The sequence below is a fragment of the Rhinolophus hipposideros genome (genome assembly GCF_964194185.1).
Source record: "Rhinolophus hipposideros genome assembly, chromosome: 14".
In the NCBI taxonomy this organism is placed as follows: Eukaryota; Metazoa; Chordata; class Mammalia; order Chiroptera; family Rhinolophidae; genus Rhinolophus; species Rhinolophus hipposideros.
Genome location: NC_138060.1, coordinates 19,160,652 through 19,176,069, shown reverse-complemented (window position 1 = coordinate 19,176,069; position 15,418 = coordinate 19,160,652). Strand labels below are relative to the sequence as shown.

The 15,418-nt window shown below is 46.4% G+C and overlaps 1 protein-coding gene across 2 annotated transcripts in view; it reads left to right on the top strand.

Annotated features, from left to right (window-relative positions):
- Window positions 1-8,515: 8,515 nt before the first annotated feature.
- The window catches only part of CACNA2D3 (calcium voltage-gated channel auxiliary subunit alpha2delta 3), an 853,665-nt gene continuing 846,762 nt past the window's right edge, over window positions 8,516-15,418 (top strand). The window contains exons 1-2 of one of the 2 annotated variants that reach the window (XM_081073057.1): window positions 8,516-8,879; window positions 9,560-9,641. In XM_081073057.1, coding sequence (XP_080929183.1) covers window positions 8,758-8,879; window positions 9,560-9,641 — 204 coding nt within the window. In that variant the 5' untranslated portion in view covers window positions 8,516-8,757. The remainder of the gene's footprint in view (window positions 8,880-9,559; window positions 9,642-15,418) is intronic. The other variant, XM_081073056.1, reaches the window with a different exon arrangement.

Genomic DNA, 15,418 nt, shown 5'->3' with positions numbered 1-15,418 from the left:
CACCTTATCCTTTTTAATGGCTTTATGAAATTCCATTATATGATAAACTGATTAATTCAACCAGTTCTCATTTGACGGATACTTAGAAACCTTGTCATTTCTTAAGATACCCCTCAAGAAATGGATCCAATCCTAGAAAGACATCTTACATCCCTAACCTCCAGAAAGCGTCTGCCCTCTATGAAAACAGGCAACTTTAGATTCAGATAATTAGAAGGTGTACTATGCGTGAACACTTGCTTCTTTTTTTCTATTTGGCTTGATGTTTTGAATGTAAAACAAAATCAGAATAGTAGCTTTGGCATATGTTGCAACTGTTCTCTAAAGGGCTTCTCATTTCACACAAGCATTCTTCTCTTGCCCAGAGAATGGTGACTAAGAAGCTGTGTCATTTTGCATGTGAGTATAGCTGTGTGAATGTGAGGTCACTGTTCTTTAGGGACAAAGGTAGAAGTTGGTTTAAAGGAATCTCCTCAAATGAATGCTAGACTTGCCTTACCCTAGGACAGAATGCATGGAGGTGGGGATGAGCAGGGGAGAACTGGAGGAGCACGAGCCTTGCAAGCTCAGTCTCTGCTCCTGCGGAGGAGTGGACAAGCTGGCTCTAACACCTGTGGGCCAATAGGTGCTACCGTATTTCCCTGAAAATAAGACCTACCCGAAAATAAGCCCCAGTTAAGATCTCAGCCAGACAGATGCATTTAATACATTATGACGATGTTCCAGAAGATGACGTGATTGCAATTGAAGAAATGTAGATTGTTGTACATGAAAAAATAAGGCATGCCCTGAAAATAAGCTCTAATGGAGCAAAAATGAATATAAGACCTGGTCTTATTTTTCGGGGAAACATGGTAGGCTTAGGTGAGCTGCTCCAGAGCCAGCTGGTCCTGTCAGGTCTTTCCTCTGGGATGGGCCTGTGCCACTGCCCAGGACAATCTTCTCAGAGTGGGGAAGGGCCCTTAGGTACAGGGGGCACGTGTGATACAAAGTACCCGTGTGCCCACCCATTGCCTTTTTCTATGTTGGGGACTCAAGAGCCCTCTTTTTTCCATTCAGTGGGAAAGTTAGAAATGTTTGAAAGGATCATCCACTTTGGTTGAATTCAGCTGAAGCTGCCTCAATGCCGAATCCATTCAAGGCGTTCGGCATCGTGAACCTGACACAAGCTTCAGAGCTGTCTTTCTCAAGGGCTGCATTTCAAACGTTTCCAAACCAGTCCAAGAGAAGAATATTCTTCTGTGGTCACAGTGGTCATCTTAACACGTATCTGTTCCCTTCAGCACTATTGCAGGGCTAGAAATATTGTCACTGTTGTACGGTAAGTTTCTTTCCTTTGATAGCTTAAAAAGCAGCATTCAGCATGGCTTTTTCACAGTGCTCTTAAAGTTTCAAGACGTCTTCCTAGTCTTGCCTTCTCTTCTTCCTCCAACCAGCATTCTCCCATTGAGATGTTACTGAGAATTCTCCTCAGAGAAACAGCTACCCTGATTCTTTCCTTCTTGGCAAACCTAGTGCTTTTATAGAGGCTCTGTAACGTGGGTGAGGTGGATGGTACTAGAGCCTGAGGAGGAAGGAAATCGGTGGGACCTTAGGAGAAAGGAATTTCAAGCTGACCTCTGTTCTAGTCATTCAGCCCATGTTTATTGAGCCCCATAGTATCGAAGGCCTGGCTGAAGACTTTATAGTCAGAATGATGAAGAAGATGGGCACATCTCATTCAATGGGGGAGAAACAGTGTAAACAAATAAATCACTCTATCAGTAGTGATACCTGCTAGGAAGAGAAATGAAGCCAGGTGAGAAATGAAGCCACAGAGATGTGTGTGTGTGTGTGAGAGAGTGAATGTTCGAGGTTTGACAGTTAAGTTCATGAACTCATCCTAGAACAACTGCTACATACCTCATTGCTGAATATCACTACAGTCACCTTCAAAGTCCTCCCCTTGGGAAGCTAAGCACTGATGCCAGCGCCTAGTCCACCCTTCAAAGCAATTGTGGAACTCTTTCTGGAATGGCCATCAGAGCTGTTGTCATATTACCTTTGATGTCCTGAATGTCATCAAAATATCTTCCTTTCAATATTTTCTTTATCTTTGGGTAAAAAATGAAATTATTGGAGGCCAGATAAGGTGAGTAGGGAGGATGTTCCAATACAGTTATTTGTTTACTGGCTTAAAACTCCCTTACAGACAGTGCCGTGTGAGCTGGTGCATTGTCGTGATGCAAGAGCCATGAATTGTTGGCAAAAAGTTCAGGTCGTTTTCGACTACCTTTTTCACGCAGCCTTTTCAGCACTTCCAAATAGTAAACTTGGTTAACTGTTTGTCCAGTTGGTACAAATTCATAATGAATAATCCCTCTGATATCAAAAGAGGTTAGCAACATCGTTTTGACTCTTGATTTGGACTTACATAACTTTTTTGGTCCTGGAGAATTGGCTGACTTCCATTGTGCATTTTGATGCTTTGTTTCCGGGTTGTATTGGTACACCCGTGTTTCATCACCAGTGGTAACATGGCCCAAAACATCATCTTGCCTCTCCAAAAGGTCTTGGCAAACTTTGACTCTCCTTTGCTTTTGTTCATTGGTGAGGTCCTTCAGAACCATTTTTGCACACACCTTTCTCATGCCAAGATTTTCAGTGAAGATTTTCCTGTTTCTCTATCGATGTTTACTTGGTCTGCTATGCTTCTCACAGTCAGCCAATGATTTTGACACACAATTTGATGAATTTTTGCAATGTTTTCATCAGTTCTGCTCATTACTAGCTGCCCTGACCTCTCTTCATCAGTGACACATTCTCTCCTCTCAGAAAAACGTTTAATCCATTTGTACACTGCTGTTTTCTTCATGGCATTATCCCCATAAACTTGGACTAACGTGTCCCTGATTTCACTTCCATTCTTGCCAAGTTTAACAAGGAATTTCATGTTTGTTCATTGTTTTAATTCAAGCTCAGACATTCTTGCGACAGCACACAAAAACACATAACAACAATAATGAATGCCACTCAGCAAGACACCGCCACACGTTGACACGAGCACGGCTGTGAGACACTGATATACCAAGGTTATGAAACCTTACCGAGCGCTTTGTATAGTGTTGCCAATGTGAGTGCACGGTGGCAAGTTTGTGAATGTAATTGTCAGACCTCATATGTGTTTCTCTTTTACCTGGGATGGTCAGGGAAAAGTTCTCCCCACGGAGGGGACGTTTGAGCAGAGACCTGAATAAAGTGCAATAGAGCCTTGGGGCCATTTGGAGGAAGCATGATCTAGTCAGAGAATACAACACATGCAAAGGGCCAAGGTGGGAACAGATTCAGTGTTTTTGGGGACTCCAAGGAGACTGGCTGGAGTACAGTTAACAATGGGGAGAGGGATGGAAGGTGAGGCTGAAGGGTGGCAATCAAGGGCCTTGGGTCCCTTGGTAAGGGGTCTGAATTTCAATTAAAAATGGAAACCACTGGAAGATTTTGAGCAGGGGAATGCTTATGTTCTAAGTTTTGTTTTTAAAAAGATGGCTCTGGCTATTGTTGGAAGAAGAAATGTATTAGAAGGGATGTCTCATTAGGAGTCAGTCAAAGGATTTTACGGAGGAGATAATAGAGGTCTGGGCCAGGCAGTATGGTGGGCATGGAAAGATGGGTGCTGTATGTGCATGTGTGCGTGCATGTGTGTGTGTGTGTGTGTGTGTGTGTGTGTGTGTGTGTGTGTGTGTGGTGATGGTCAAGCAGGAAGCTGGGCTTCAGCCAAGGGCTCTGCTACTTTGGTACTCCAAGGCAAAGTGAGAACCAGAGCAATAGCCCACGTGTGGAAATTCTGTGTTTGCAGAATGAACGTAATAACTAATGTTTATTGAATACTTAGCTACACCTCCCCATTTCGTCCTCCTTATGTCTGTGTGAAAATGGCTCTGTTGTTAACATCTTTTGCAGCTGAGAAAAGGGTGGCTCAGAAAGGTTGGGCAACTTCCCAGTGAGTGTGAGGGTGATCCATGACCTGAACTTAGGTTTGGTTGACCCCAAAGTCCACAATGCCACCAGGCTCAATGCTCCACTTTGAGTGAGAGAAGCCTGGTGCTTGCAAAAGGGATTCATGGCCGCTGGCATCAGAATCCTCTGAAGAGCTTACTAGAGATACAGTTCCCACTCCACCTCTTTCCCCAACTTGAACTTACTGAATCAGAACCTCTGGGGATTTGAGAACCACCTCTGTAGGGACTGAGGACTTTAAAGTGTTTCTCACATTTCATCCCAATGACCACTCTCTCCACTCTATCCCAGGCCCCAGTATCTGAACTGTTACAGATGTATGAACATTTGTATTCTGTTGTTTCGAATAAGTAATATGCTCACAAGCCTAAAATATCCAAAATGATTGAACGTGATAAACATTGTGAAATGTCACTTTCAAACCCATCCCCATCTACTCTGTTCCTCCTAATTCCCTAACAGGTAATAACTAGTAGTAGTTTCTTGGGCAGCTTGCTTGCTTTTTTCTTTAAAGCAAATACAAATATGTATTCTTATTTCCCCGTTTCTTACACAAAGGTAGGATGTCATATACAGTTAAGTATCTTGTTTTTTTTAAGATAATTAATTTATGCTAGAGATCTTTTCACATCCATATGTAGAAAGTATCCTCGCTTTTAACATTGTGGCATAATACACCATGGTGAGGGTGCACCGTTTCTTTAACCAATTATGCACTGATAGTCAGTTGGGCTGTTTCCAGTCTTCTGCTCTTAGAGATAATGCAGTAATGAATAACCATGTGTGTATGTCACTTAGTACCTGTCAGAGAAATTCCCAGAGGTGGAATTGCTGGGTCAAAGGTTACAGCACTTGTCATTTTGCTTCTTTGGGGTGAACCATTTTGTACCCCTACCAGCAACATCACGGCCGTTTAGCTGGTGTCTCTTTCTAATCTAGAGTAGTAGGTCTTACTCAGTTAGACTCAACACCCCCTTTACCATCCCGATAGGAAGTTCTAAGACAATATAACCTACTCAAAGTCAGAATTAAATATATCTATATATTTATCTATCTGTCTATCTATCAATTATCTATCTATCTATCTATCATCTATCTATCTATCTATGCTTTATTTGGTAATATCAAAGAAAATAAAAGTAATTTATAATAGAATGAGAGGTATTTTACTATGTGAAATGCTCATGAAAGATTACACTGCAAGAGGTAATGAAGTCATTAGATGTGTGTGCTTATATTACGCAGACTAACTGGATACCACACCCCATATTTGGATGATATTGATGTGCTCTGTTGGTGATCCAGAACCCGTAAGCACAGTTGCTATTGGAGAAGTGATTTTCCAAAATGGTAAAACAAACAACCCCCTGGATAAGTTTCTGAACGAAATAGAAGACAACCGTCCCTTCATTTATACAGTAGTTGCATTCCTGGAAAATTCAGTGTTTATCAAAACCATGCAAACACTCATTTGTAGTTATATATAAAATGGGTTTTAAGTTCTAGATTCAGATGATTAGAGGCAGGTCCTCCTCCTACCTGAATATGCAGTGGGACATTTGAAAGTCCTGTGAGACACAGGACAATTTTTCCTTTTGTGGGACTGTCCTGCCCCCATTCACTAAATGGCAGTAGGACTCCCAGCCATTGTGATGAAGAGAAAAAGTCCCAAATGTTCACTGTCCTCTCCTGCCTGAGAATCGCTGCTGTGGGTTCTTCTCTGGAATCCACTCCATAGACCAGGGCCTGGTGAACATTTGTAAAACATTCACCTCCGTTTCATCATGTTTTACTTTCGTTTGCACCCCTCCAGCAGCCCCTCATTGTTGCAGGACAAGTGCAATGTCCTCAGCTGATTGGACAGAGTATGCAGGCTCATTTGGCTGCATTCAATGCTTCACCTAAAAGTTGGGTATTAAATTACAGTCTTTTGGGTGAAAATGGCAAGTAGGACCCAATGCCTGCTGTTGCTCTTGGCGTACTGAAAGGTGCTCCTCGTCCCTTGTCCTGATGTAGCTGCACAAACCCCCAATTTTTGTGCCCCTTTGAGTTCTGGATTTATTATTAGATCATTTTATTTTTATTTTTCAGAGAGTAGAAAATGTTTAGTGGGGTCCATCTTAAATGTATTGTGCATAATGCTCTGTTTCAGATTGTGTGTAAGTTATAAATGCTCAAGATGCTACTTTCCTGGGACTGTGACGCCCTGTGTCAGGGCTCCTCTCCTCCTTACTCTTTAGTTGCCTGGAAATGCCTGTGGAGTTCACCTGTGTCAGGCTGGCTGAGCATAATGACTTCATCACAAAAACTCTTCATGACCTCATGCCCAAGTGGCTCTCAATATAGGTTGTTTAAATGTGGTTAAGTGATACTATTTTGTGCCTCAATTTTCCCGTCAGTCAATAGGGATAACAATAGGATGGATGATGCTACAGGTACTTTTTTGGGTCACACACACTATAGTTGACCCCTTGTCAAAGTTTATAATTATGCATTGATCTTCATGGCTTTGGAGCAAATCCTGTCTCCCTTGCTTGTGTATTAACTCTGTGAAGGCAGGTGTCTGATTCACTGTCCACTGGGTGTCCAGCACATCCTACCATCCTATCACACAGATGCTTGGCAGTTACTCACTGGATGAAGAGGGACTGCATGAGAGGCTGTTATCATGTAGACACCACATAGGTAATGGATTGCAGCCTTACTAATAAGGGCTAGTATGCTTTCCCTCCCTCTCCTTCCCTCCCTCCCTTCCTCCCTCACTCATTCACTTAGGAAAAAGGCTCCTGGGTTCTGACAGGAAAATTAATTTTCTCCCAGCCCCCAATTTGAGCAGCAAAGCCATCTTGACCACTTGCCCCAGGGTCAGGCAGCGCTTGGCTCAGTTTGGAACTGCTAGCTCGCGTCCACAGACGGGAGGCGTGCACAGGAGCGCAGAATTCATTATAACCGGTTAGTCATCCGTGGAGATTGGAGACACTGCCCGTGGGCTGGACGCACCTGGCGCTTCCTCGGTGGGGCCTGTTCCCTGTGCTGCGCCCAGGGGTGGGAGCACGACCGGCCCCCAGGAGCCCGGGGTTTTCCCGCATTCGGAAAAAGCACCAATGCCCCCTTGGCGGTCCTTCCACCGGCGAAGCCAAGTCTGAGATCAAGCCCAGCATCTGTTGGGGTAACTTTTTCCAGGGACTGCTGGGCTGGAGAGGCGGCCTAGATCCTCACCCGACACAAGTCTGCGGAAGCCGGAGCCCATCCTTACACACTCCCCTGACCGCTAAGGGTGCTGAGGCAGAAGGCGGACAGGGAAGAACGCGAAGCTCTCGGTGCGCAGGCAGGCAAAGGAGGCGCGCCCAGGCGGCGGGCGCCCCGGGGGACCCCGCGACGTCGGGAGCACGCGGCCCGGCGGGGTCACTGAGTTGCGCTCGGCCGATGGAGGATGACTCAGCCTCACTGGTGTAGGTCTTCAGTGCCCGTCGGCGCAAGGGCTCCACAAAGTTCCCAGTCACACCCCGGACCTCGCAGCGGGGGCAGAGGGTCCGAAGCCGGGTCCCAGGGAGGGGGCGGCGGCGACCGAGGCCGCGGGGTAGCCTAGTTCTCAGGGCGCCCGCGGGTACCCCGGCTCCTTCCCCCTTGCCCCTCCTTCCTCAGCCGGCCACGGGAATGCGCGTCCGCGGGTGGCCGGGGTTGGAGTGGGGAGCGGGTAACCCCGGGTCGCAGAGGAGTCTCCCATTCCCGAAACCCGCGTAGTGTGCCTGCCGGTCGGCGAGGACCCGGCGCTGCGCTGCCTCCCTGCCCCGCCCTGACATCTCGGCCGCCGCCACTCGCCGCAGTTGCGCGGATGCCGGGCCTCAGCGGGTCCCGGCGAGACACGCTGGAAGCCCTGGCCCCGGTTGGGGAGCGCGAGGGCGGCCCCGCCGCGGGCAGGCTCGGGCAGCTCGGCTCTCGTGCGCCCGCGCCAACGCGGCAGCGCCGCCCTCCCCGGCTTCCCGTCAAACGCAGCGCCCGGGGCGGCCACGCCGCGGTGCCCGGTCCCGAGCCCACGCCTTCCTCCCGTGGGCGACCCCGGCCGCCGCCGCCGCCGCCGCGAACGTGGCTTCCTTAGACTTTTGCTGCTTCACCCGCCCTCCCCCCTGGAAAACTGCGCGGCGGCGGTGGGGGTCGCGCCACCTCTAGGCTCCGCAGCCCCTGACCCCGCCGCCCCGGACCCAGACTGGGCGTGCGGCGCCGGCTGGGAGCTGCCCCTGGCACAGTGCGGGGCGCCGCGCGCGCCCGGGGCCTCCCGCCTGAGCCCCCACCCCCACCCCCACCCCCGGCTCGGGTCGCGGGGGCTGCGGGACCGCCCGGGGCCAGCCCGAGAGTCGCGCCCGCGGTGGCTGACTGCGGAGTTGTAAAGAACTCGGCGGCCGCAGTGGGTCGGGCGGGGCAGGGCGCGCTCGGCCCGGCCAAGGACACTGGAGTTGGCGAGTCCCCGCCCGCGCGGCGCCTCCCGCCCTCCCGCCCTCCCGCCGCGGCCCGCCGGACTCCCCGGGGCCGCCGAGAGACGCGCGTCTCCATCCTCCTCCCCCTCCTGCCTGGCTCTCCACCTCTCTTCCCTCCCTCCTCTCCGCCCTCTTCCCCCCCACCCCACTCGCTCCTTTTTCTGCTCCCCAAGTGAGCCCGGCGCGCGAGAGGCAGGCAGTCCGGCGCGCTCGCCCACCGCCCGCTCCTGGCAGCTCCTGGCGGCCGCTCTGGTCGCCGCGGCCGGCGCGTCGGAGGGAGCCCAGCATGGCCGGGCAGGGCTCGCAGCGCCGCGCGTCCCGGGGGGCCTCGGCGCTCCTCGCCACCGCGTTTCTCTGCGCTGCGCTGGGGGACGGGGTGCGCTCGGAGCAGCAGATTCCACTCTCCGTGTAAGTGCTGGCTTCTGCGCTGCCCGGGGCGGGGAGCCCGCCGCCCGCGCGACCCATTGTGCCCAAGTTTGGGCGCCTGCAGGTGCGGCTGGGCAGGACCTGCCGCGGGCTTCGGCCTCGCCCCTCGCACCTGCCTTCCAGCGGCGGAGTGGGGCGGTGAGGCTGCGGTGGGATCTTCCCGGGTGGGCGAGTGCGACCTGGAGAGGCTCCTGTCAAGTGACAGCATCAACTTTGAAGCCTGTTTACCGAATCCAACTTCCACGGGCCGTTTATTTAACCCCCTCTTTGCTATCTCGCCATCTCACTTCTTTTTGGGGAGGGGGGATGGTGGATTTCTTCTGACTAGTATTTGCCAGGTGATACCCCTTTGGGGTGGGTAAGTTCCCAGGCAATTATTCAAATAAAACCCAGTGATCTTTTTAGTGAGCCTAAGGAGACTTTCCCGTTCTGAACTAGGTGACCTCCTCCCCTGGTGGCCCCCGCCCGCGCTGTGCTCTGCAGTTTGGTGCTGGCAGTTTCTATCTACCAAGGCGCTTTTTCTTTCTTCTTCTTCTTCTTCTTCTTTTTTAAATCCAATGTTAATCGCCGGGCTTCTTCAGCCACAGCCCATGTGTGCGTGTGCGTGCGTGTTGGCTGTGACACGGGTGTTACATTTGTTCTTATGCCCTTTCTCCCTGTAGGGTGAAGCTCTGGGCCTCGGCTTTTGGTGGGGAGATAAAATCCATTGCTGCTAAGTACTCGGGCTCCCAGCTTCTGCAAAAGGTAAGGTTTCTGTGGTTGCCGGAGACGAGGGCTTTTCCAGCACAGAAAATGGAGGCAGATTTAGTTTTCCAAACAAACGTGAACACCCAGCAGCATTAGTTATCAGAGGTGTCTCTGATCCCACGGTGTCTTGGCAATGTACCGTGCGGTGACTTCTCCCGACCAACCGGTTATTTTTAGATGACACTTGATTCTAAACACAAAGAAAAGCAGGATACTCAATGGCACTGTCCTGGCTGGGGCTCTGAAAACTGAGTGTTTCTGTGCGGCTCTCCTCTCAGTGTCGGTATAGCTGTTTCAGTGTGAGAGCAGATGCTCCTCTGGCAAAAACTGCAAACTTCATCCAAGAGGCAGAATCAATGCCTATTTTACGATGTCTTTCACCTTGCCTGTGTGAGGCTGGGGTTCGGTGTATCACACAAAGATGCTGCCCTGTTGTTTGTCATCCCTGCAGTTGTACAATTCCATTATTCCCCAATCATCAAGACCCAGGGCTGGGATGCATTACATCATTACAGATAAGGAGAATGAATATGGTTATCTTTCCACTCAGCTGCACCGCGGGTAATAACCTACGAGAGTCGTCCACAAACTTAAGAAATTGGTCTGCGTCCATATAATTCTGTAATGAGAATGGAGAATTGATTATTAGGCTCTTATCAGAAACGGCATCAATTTTAATTCAAACAGGCATCATTATGCTTAAAATTACATTATGAGATATATGGTCCTCTGCCCTCCTCTCCAAGAAGAAAAGAAAAAAGAAATGGGCTGGGGAGGAGAGATTAGAGGGGTTAAAATAATTTCAGGTTAACAAATCAACAGGATTAATCCAGGTATTCTCTCAATGATAGAAAATTCAGTTGGCCTTTAGGAGATAATTCTCTGACAATGGGTACAAACAGCTTAAATTGTTAACTTTTAAGCATTTTTTAAATGTGATTTTTGGGCCAATGTAACATATGTGTTATTCATGCTGCCTGGTAACCAAGTACGTATTTTATTTATGGCATTCTGCTTCAGAGAGTAGCATTTTTGGGGACATTATATGAAACAGTTTCTCACATGAAATTTAAATATCGTAATAAAACATCAGCCCACAGTAGAATGACGGAAGTTATTCTGGTTTAAAAATTGCCAGTAACCATATTCTTTGCAACTGTGCAGAGATTGTTTGCTGAACTCTGTTATTTGGGGGAAGGAGTTCATTGAATTATAGGCAGTTGATAAAAACTTGAGGCTACAATGTGCCTATATGGATGATGATAATTTACATACTCTGACCCACCTCTCAGTTTATACCATGTTTCCCTGAAAATAAGACCTAGCCCGACCATCAGCTGTAATGCATCTTTTGGAGCAAAATTAATATAAGACCCAGTATTATATTACATTACATTATAATATATTGTATTATATTACATGGCTCAGTCTTATAGTAAAATGAGACCGGATCTTATATTAATTTCTGCTCCAAAAGACGCATTAGAGCTGATGGTCCAGCTAGGTCTTATTTTCGGGGAAACACGGTAGGAATTGACTCTTTCTCTAGTATTCTTTTAATCTGGAGCAGTGTATACCCTGCTTTGGCATTTTGCCCACATGTCAGATGTTTTATGTGAAGAGTTCTGTACTATCGCATTGCCTGTGTGTTTTCCCTATGCCTTTAAAGAAGAGAATATTTGTATAACTTTAAAGAAATATTTTCATTTGCATGTTATAGTTTAGTTATAGCAACTCTGAAAGAATCCCTTCAGAGCCTGTGACTGTGTTTTTGGTTGTGCTTACATATCTTCTGTCTCATATTTTGTAGGCGCACATGACATAAGCTTTTCCTTCGCTCGGAAGTTAACACGCACATATACACACACATACATACACATACTCACACACTGCACAAAGCCCCATCAACCATATTATTGGCTGCTGTATAACAGCAAATTGGAAACAGTGAAAATGCTTCTTACCTTCTCATCAGCATCCTTTCTGATAGTGAATTCACAAGCGTCGCTTCGCTTTTGTCATGTTTGCAGCTTGACAATTGTGTAATTATTTCCAGCTGTTTATAGTTTTGTTGCCATTTCTTGCTGTTGCCTGGCATTTTGTAATCTGATGTGAGGGGAAGGTGAGCTGTTGTTTGGCATTAAATTCCAGGGTGGGTATCTGTGCTTGCACTTGGATTGCAGTCATCCACCATGAGATAACCCATGGCTTTCGCTTGCTAGGCAAGAACTTCCATGAATGATGGGCAGGGTGTGTCAGACAACTTGGGGAGCCTTTTTGCAAGTATCTTTTGGCCCTCTTGGTCTGTTGCCCCCAAATATGACTGTATTTTAAAAATTAACAAAGAACATTGATTTAGAGAGTTCAGAGTATGAATGAGAAAAGATCTGAGGTACTCAGAGTGTGGGAGGCAGAACATCCTTTGGAAAAGCAAGGATCCTTTCTCTTATTTATTTTCGAGGTTTTGGCCATTTGCATGAGAAATTACTTCTCTTAAGTCAAAACTCTATGTATCCTTCCATCTCATCCTTAGCAATTAAGATTCTCTCAAAGTAACTTAAGAAACTTGGTTAAACATGCGTTAACATTGTATTAAGGGGACTCAAAGGTGACAATACTGTGTTGCATAATAGACTGTAATTATACTTTTAAAGCATGGACATTTAAACTTGAATTTCAGGTAAGTAGGTATATTGTATACCACTGTATAATTTTATGTACTCTATGTACTTTCTCTAATTGACGCTTCATGTTGCGATTGATGTAGTTAGTATGCTCATTTTTGGCATGGGAGTTTAATTTTTGCACCAAGGCAGAAAGTTTACAAAGTAGTTATTATGAATATAAGTGAAATGATAATTGGCCATCTATTTTAAGGTGTTTGGAGACTTGGAAAACTGCCATTTTGGTAACAGGTTTTTATTAGGTAATTTACTTGGTGATAGCAGTATTATCACTTCAGCAACGTAAATACAAATATTAAACGATGTACCTCATCGTTGGGGCTTCCGAAAGGAGAATATGGCATCAGTTGTTTCTATGTTGAATAGCATGGCCTTTGCTTCTTTAGCTTATGACAATATGTTAGGTATTCACTGCCAGACTTTCCCTATTTTTTTTCTCTTCTTGTCTTTGCTGAGCTCAAGAGTAGCAACCTAATATTTCCTTAAAAAGAGGATATTTTTGATTTTTATAAAATGCAGTAGTCCATGTTTTAGCAAAGTTGTGTGTGGTCAATACAGAATGGAGGAACACGGGACGTGGAGGTTTGAGCTGGAGATCATCTTGAGAGGTTTTACAGTGGTAGTAGGATAACGGGCCCCGGAAGGAGCGTGCTGATGAGCTGCCGTGTGCCTGGGTGCTGCCTTCCTTCACTGCTGATACTGCAGGGGTTTCGATTCACTTCACCCTTTAATTAACTTTCCTATTTGACATATTCATGCCAGGATTCAGCTGCCTCTATCTTGCTTCATTTTCTCCAAAGAATGAGCTTTGTTTGGGTTCTTTTGGGGAGGCAGAGCTTCATTACCCCTCTAATTTGGGGATTCAGTGAGAAGCATTCTAGTAGGTGCGGTAACCTAGGTTTTTAAATTCGTGGGCTCCGCACCCCTAACATTCACTATAAAAGGCATTAAACTGGCGTGGTTGTCATTTCATCCTCCTTAGGGACAATTGGATAGGAGCTGGTGTTTTCATTCTATTTAGTCCTGCATTCAGGGAATACATACATGTTCATGGGAATGAAAGGTTCCAATTAGATTTTCCAGAATTGTGATGACAAATACACAGCAGAAATACAGATAGTGTGTGTCTCTTCCATTAATGCTGGAAAAGAATTGACATTTATTTTGGATGCCTCATGCAGCATTTCTTGGGATGCACAACGAGGTTTTTTGTGTTATCAACTAGTTATTGAGAGAGCAGCCTTAATACATAAACTTGATGTCTCTTTCCACAGGAAAGAGTCAGCAAAGTAAAAGGTTGGCTCTTTAAGCCATTTTGATAATTATGACTTTTTATCAATGTGGGAATCGATGGACTTTTGAATAATTAAATAGGAGTAGGCACTTGTCAGGAATTGGGTAGCAGTGCTATGCTGCCCTTAGGAAGCCTGACACTCCACAGATTGCTTTTACGGGGGAGGTGCTACTTAGCTGAACATTTTTGTTGAATAAACACAGTTATTTGTCATCCTGCAAGATTAGTGCATTCAACCTATGCTGCCAATGCTGTCAGTCACAGTCCCACTTCAATTACTGGACTTTCCCCTGGCAGATTATTTTTAAAAGTCTTGAAATCTCGGAAATGACAATTTTCAATCTTTCAGGGCAGTTTATTGGTCTCATTAGTCTAATCACCAGCGCATTAGCAGGTCAGGATAACCAGTCAGCATTCAGTTCGTAAATCTTACTCACGCATATATCTAATTGCATTTGTAAGCTCATACATAGTCCCTTGCTGTCCAGAGAAAGTTCTTTTTGTATGGCTTTACTCAGTTTTTGTCTGAGCCTCTTTTGTTCATTTCTTTTTCTCAAAATTTCTTTTCTGCCAGGTGTATTTCTGCTTTGCTTTTTCTCTCACCAAGAACTGCTGCAGCCTCTGTTGCTTAGATTTACAGCTGCTAGTCAGAATTAAGGGAAATGAAAACATAAGCACGGTTTTCTTGTCGGAGGCAAACTTCAGATTTTTATGCCAGTGTGGTTATTGTGATCAACTACTATTGTGATCTCCAACTGGTTTATTTTTATTTTATCTTATTTATTATAATACCAGTGTGCTGTTAGTCCAACACCTGAGTACCAAACGACCTAATAATTACGAAATCTGTCAGGCACGGGCAAGCACAATGGAGGTGTCCGGTTCGTGATACAGGCATAACTGTGCATTGCCAAGTGTTTCATTGTCCTGCATTTTGCAGCACATACTCATGCAAGTGCAAGTGTGGGGTTTTAGCCTTTTTCTCTTTCAGATTTTGATTAATCCTCACGTGCTGTTTAGTGCTCCCACTTACGCTGATCGATGAATGACTTGGTGTGATGAGCTTACTTTAGGAAGCGCATGTTTCCAGAAGGATCGTTTGCTGCAGGTCTGTCATCAGTCCAGATTTACCACCAGATACCCACAAATGGGCTCTTCCTTTGTCCAAGTACACACCTCGGCGGCATTTATTTCAGGGATCCCCCCATCTTTTGCAGTCGTAGTGCTTGTTGAAATAAGCTCCCAAGTTAAGACCTGAAGCATCTTCCAGTCAGAGACTTTCAGCAGATTGTGTGTTCCCTGGGACACTGTGATTTGACTTAGAGGTTTGCTATGGCTGAGAATGAGAATGAGAAAAAAGTGCAATAGATGTTGTAAATGCCAGCCTGTGAATTAGCATATGAGATTCCCCACCCCCCTTTCAATGTAATTTTTATACAAGAGACATTATGGTCTATGTTTCATCTCCAGTGACTGCAGTGATGCTTTTGTGTATCATCCAACGAGAGGAAAAGTTCCTCGTCTCTGGCAACACTGATAGAATCTTCATCAGCCTAGCTTCTCCTTCAAGGGGAGAGCATGATATAGAGGAAGGGGAGGGCACTTGATGTCCCTTGATCTTCCTGAGTATTTAGGGACCAGCCCCTGGAGGTGGTTGTTTCTGAAACGTAAAGCCACAAGGCAGGACCCCTCAGTGAGGTCTTCTGCCTGGGCCACACCTACCTCATCCTTGGCAGACTGGGCATCTGCATAGCTGGTGGGTTTTAGAGGATTTCTGTGTGAGTAGCTAGAAGAAA